Source organism: Sorex araneus, chromosome 2, assembly GCF_027595985.1.
Source record: "Sorex araneus isolate mSorAra2 chromosome 2, mSorAra2.pri, whole genome shotgun sequence".
In the NCBI taxonomy this organism is placed as follows: domain Eukaryota; kingdom Metazoa; phylum Chordata; class Mammalia; order Eulipotyphla; family Soricidae; genus Sorex; species Sorex araneus.
In genome coordinates, this window is record NC_073303.1 from 220,279,733 (window position 1) to 220,285,166 (window position 5,434).

Here is a 5,434-nt window from a genome sequence, read left to right on the forward strand (position 1 = left end):
TCTGATTTTTCCTTGTGGTTAGATACAGGTTAGTCCTTATCAGCTGCAGAACAATTATGGAGATTATATGTTACACTGAATGACATCTTTAATCCCCAGATACAGTTGTCCTGTTTTTCATTTGTAAAATTACTGGATTTGTAATGAATGTTGTGAGATTATGCTTAAGACCATGTATCTATTCAGCTGGGCTAAATCTATGGATTTTGCTTCCTTTGATATTTTATGTCTGAAATGATCCTTACAGGGTGATTGTGAAACGTTGTCACTGTCACTGTCACTGTCATCCCATTGCTCATCAATTAGCTCGAGCGGGCACCAGTAACGTCTCCATCTTGAGACTGGTTTTTACTGTTTTTTGCATATCAAATACACCATGGGTAACTTGCCAGGCTCTGCCATGCGGGTGAGATACTCTCGTTAGCTTGCCGGGCTCTCTGAGAGGGGTGGAGAAATCTAATCCGGGTCAGCTCCATGCAAGGCAAACGCCCTATTACTGTGCTATCGCTCCAGCACCTGTAAAAGGTTAATTTGTGAATTTTCAATTTCCACCCAATCTTGACATCTACCATCTGGTTCCTGTTATTCCATTATAAGCAAGAGCTTACCTTTCCCAACATAACCGGTCTATTTCATTGACTTTTAGTTCTCAATGTCTTTTAATTACTACACTTAATCATCAGTTTGCTCAAAATTTCCATATCAATAGGCCTTCCTTCAACCTGGTTCCTATGGAATTTTTGACAACCTCTATTGTTTATTTGAGGGATTCCTAATATGTGCTCATGTTATCCCTATTTTTTTTTTAACCATAAAAAAACAGAGCCAACATTATGGCCTGATGAAAAAAAACATACCTAGAGTTTTGCAGAAGGGGTTTAACTTGTATGTTGTCCCAACTCTGCCTCAGTTTGGACCAGGAAACATTTTAGAGATACCTGGTTCAATTTAGTGGGCTACATATTAAAGTCTAGACTCAAATAAAGCGGGTTGCTACAGAGATATCTTTTCCCTAAAATTTTTAGTAGACAGGAAATACAAGCATACCTATAACACAGAACACAAAATAACAAATTTTGAACATACTTGCATACAGTTACACATTCATATGTGCAACTACCTATATGCATGTATACTTGTTCTCATATACAAATTTTATATTGCTGAATTCACACTGATACCTTGAATTTTTGTCTAACCATGTTTTATTATAATTGTTATCCTCAATCCATATGTGTTTCTTCTAGTTCCTTGGTAAAAATTCTTTTTTTTTTTTTTTTTTTTGCTTTTTGGGTCACACCTGGCGATGCACAGGGGCTACTCCTGGCTCATGCACTCAGGACTTACTCCTGGCGGTGCTCAGGGGACCATATGGGATGCTTGGAATCGAACCCGGGTTGGCCGCGTGCAAGGCAAACGCCCTACCCGCTGTGCTATCGATCCAGTCCCAAATTCTTACAATTTATAGGTACTCACTTGCTCAGCTTTATAGAGTGTAAAATATTTTATTTTATTTTTTTAAGTTATTTATTTTATTGAATCACCATGTGGAAAGTTACAAAGTTCCCAGGCTTATGTCTCAGTTATACAATACTCAAACACCTATCCCTTCACCAGTGCCCATATTCCACCACCCAAAGCCCCAGTATACCTCCCTCCCTCCGCCCCTCCATCTCCGCCTGTGTAACTGATAAATTTCACTTCATTTTCTCTTTACCTTGATTCCATTCCATATTTCAATACAAAACTAATTATTGTTGTTGGAGTTTTCCCCCCCCAAAAGAGTGTCCTACGGCCAAGGAAGCATTTGATAATTAGTTTTCCATTGCTGAGAATGAAGAGATATAAAGTCTTTTTTTTTTCTCCTTCCCAAGCTACCAAGTTCGTGCCTGCTTAATAGTCCTCATAATATGGCGGACGCCATTCCGTTTCTCTCCGGAAAGGGAAAAAACTCGAGAAAGAAGGTTATTTCCCCTCCTCGGCCGGCGTGGGGCTATGGCTTAGTTCATAGTCTAGAGACATGGCTGCAAGCAGTTTCTGGGACCAAAAGTAGTCTAGTTGGCTAGAGTGTAAAATATTTTAACATAGCTTTGCTGATGCTCATATTAAAAAAATTGCCAAATGTACTTGAAAAATACAGGATTTGTTTATAGTTCCTTTGGCTGCTTTTTAGATCAAGATAAAGGAGACATATTCAATTAATATATTCAAAGGAACTTGGATTTGAGTCCTTCCTTCCTTCCTTCCTTCCTTCCTTCCTTCCTTCCTTCCTTCCTTCCTTCCTTCCTTCCTTCCTTCCTTCCTTCCTTCCTTCCTTCCTTCCTTCCTTCCTTCCTTCCTTCCTTTCTTCCTATCTGTGATTCTCAGGGTTTACTCCTGACTGTGCACTCAGGGATCACGCCTGGTGGTACTCAGGGATTAAATAGGGGTACTGGGGACCGAACTTGTGTTGGGCATCTGCAAGGCAAACACCTTACCTGTTGTACAATCTCTCTAGTCTCAGGGCTGTTTATTTCTTTGCTCCACTTTACTGTGATTATGGAATTCACCTGAGATATAAATGACTTTATTTTTTGTTTTCAGTTTCAGGTTTTACTTTACCATCCTTTTAACATTCAAATTGCCATTATTTCTGGATATTCATAACAAATTTACAAAGTACAAAACAATTGAATAGCTACGCAAAACTATATAAAAGTATAGCTTTAGATAGTTTCTGTTGTTCCATACTTTATAATATAGCTTTATATTGTCACTGATAGCAATGATAGTACCTAATGAAAAAGATACCAGAATATGTATATGTGTATGCTGATGATGATATTACATATAATAGTAAAAGAAATGAATGCCATACAAAAAGAGACAGAAAAAGATGCTACCTGCTTTATAAATTCCTTCTTGAAATGATTAGAAATTGACTTCAGAAAGTAAGAAAAGTCATATCTGTAAAGATATTACTTTCTTAGTGCCATGATAAGCTTGTTGCATACTTATTTTTTAGCATTGATGTTGTGAGATATTATTGTCATTACCTAATTTTCAAATTTCCTAATTTGAAATTGGGAAACTTATGGTAAATGACTTGTCCAAGACTCTTTCTGTAGGTTAAATGACTTGTCCAAGATTCTAAGATCGCTTTCATAATAGATGACAGATGTTTTGAATGTAGACAAAATAGCTTAACTTCCTTGTGGTACTTTAACTTCCTTGTGATGAATTCAGTGGATTTTAGGACATAATTTTATATCCAGGTTAGAGAAAGATTAATGTGTGAGTGTGTTTAATTGTTATTAATATTAAGGGCGTTTGCCTTGCATGCGGCGGATCCAGGTTAGATTCCTCCGCCTCTATCGGAGAGCCCAGCAAGCTACCGAGAGTATTGCACTCCCATGGCAGAGCCTGGCAAGTTACCCGTGGTGTATTGGATATGCCCAAAACAGTAACAATAAGTCTCACAATGAGAGACGTTACTGGTTCCTGCTCGAACAAATTGATGAGCAACGGGGTGACAGTGACTAAATATTTACTCATTCATATTTTTGTATTACTTCTCAGTTCCATCTTTTGTGACATTTATGTGAAGATTGGGCAGGACCATGAAGTCAGTGATGAGAAACCATTCCTCTGTCACAATGTTCATCTTGCTGGGACTGACAAATGACCCACAGCTAGAGATTCTGATTTTTGTCTTTCTGCTTATCACTTATTTGTCCAGTATCATTGGGAATCTGACCATAATAGTTCTCATCCTGATGGATCCTCACTTAAAAACAGCTATGTACTTTTTTCTTCAAAATTTCTCTTTCTTGGAAATCTCATTCACGACTGCCTGTGTTCCCGCATACCTGTACATGATATCAAGTGGAGACAAAACCATCTCCATTGGAGCTTGCTTCGGTCAAATCTTTTTCATTGTCCTCTTTGGTGCTACAGATTTTTTCCTCTTGGCTGTGATGTCCTATGACCGCTATGTGGCCATCTGCAAACCCCTGCATTATGTAACCATCATGAACAGCAGAGTCTGCAGGATTCTCATCATCAACTGTTGGGTATCTGGCTTATTGATTATTTCTCCACCCCTTAGCTTGGGCCTACGTCTGGAGTTCTGTGGTTCTGTTATTGATCATTATTACTGTGATGCTTCTCCAATACTCAATAACTCTTGCTCAGATACTTGGTTCATAGAGCAGCTGATTGTTGCCTGTGCTGTGCTGACTTTAATCCTGACCCTTGTGGGTGTGGCTGTATCCTACATCTGCATCATCAGGATGATCCTCAGACTGCCCTCTGTCCAGCAAAGGAAGAAAGCTTTCTCCACCTGTTCCTCTCACTTGATTGTGGTTTCCCTCAGCTATGGCAGTGCCATTTTTGTCTATGTCCAACCCTCAGCTAAGAATAAAGCGGCCATGGATAAGGTGGTATCTCTGCTTGCTACATCTGTTGCCCCTTTGTTGAACCCCTTCATTTATACCCTGAGAAATAAACAAGTCAGAGAATCTTTTCATAATACTCTGAAAAGATTCATATTTATTTCAAAGAGGGGATAAAACAGTTCTGGGATGCAAAGTAAAATAATGTATTATTTTTTAATATGGTTTCAAATTGAAGTCATAAGAGTGTCTACATTTTAACTTTCTGTGGTTTTAAAGTGCAACTGTACCCTGAAAATTCTATCAACAAAAGAGAATTTTGTGAGAGAGCTCACATTCACATAATTTTTGTTATGTTTTCTAACCATTTCATATTATTGCTATTATTGTGAGATATAAATTGAATTTTATCCTGAATTGGAGTCATACAAAAATGGAATTTGAAGGCCCAGGATGTGGATCAAGCAGTAAAACACAGTGGGTAGATGCCCTCCAGAAAATATAAAGTATAACTTGTTTAGAGGATTAGTAACTATGTTAATAAAATATACATAGGAGTCTAAAAAAACCTATAACTTCTTGATAAATTTATGTTGGTCCTTTATGGAAACTTCCTCTAGTTATTTATTTTTATTTGTTTACTTCTTGGGTCACACCCTACGAAGCTCAGTTGTTACTCCTGGCTCTGCACTCAGGAATTACTCCTGGCGGTGCTTAGGAGACCATACGGGATGCCAAGGATTGAACCCAGGTCAGCTGCACGCAAGGCAAATGCCCTCCTCCTGTATGATAGCTCTGGCCCCAGTTATTTTTCTTATCACATTATTTGAAGGTACAATTATTTTCAATGGACTGGGGTTGATTTTTTTTAATCCAACATTTGTAAATTTATTTGGGGGGGGAAGATAGTCATAAGTTTCTCAACTAATTTTTTTGAAATAAACTGTGTAAAATACAATTTTACAGCTTAAATGATCCTAAAGTACCCAATAAAGTTTAGTTCAACCTACAAACACCTAAAATTCTGCTATTTCTTCTATCCCCAGGGAGTTTTCCCCCTT

The 5,434-nt window shown here is 38.0% G+C and overlaps 1 protein-coding gene across 1 annotated transcript; it reads left to right on the top strand.

Moving 5' to 3' along the window:
* Positions 1 to 3,611: 3,611 nt before the first annotated feature.
* On the top strand, positions 3,612 to 4,550 carry LOC101544054 (olfactory receptor 6C2-like). The gene has a single exon (XM_004601911.2). It carries the CDS (start codon positions 3,612 to 3,614, stop codon positions 4,548 to 4,550), a length of 939 nt encoding a protein of 312 aa, XP_004601968.2.
* Positions 4,551 to 5,434: the final 884 nt, after the last annotated feature.

What these genes read in the sequence shown, in the direction of transcription:
- LOC101544054 (XM_004601911.2), top strand. Translation starts at nt 3,612, where the DNA reads ATGAGAAACCATTCCTCTGTCACAATGTTCATCTTGCTGGGACTGACA.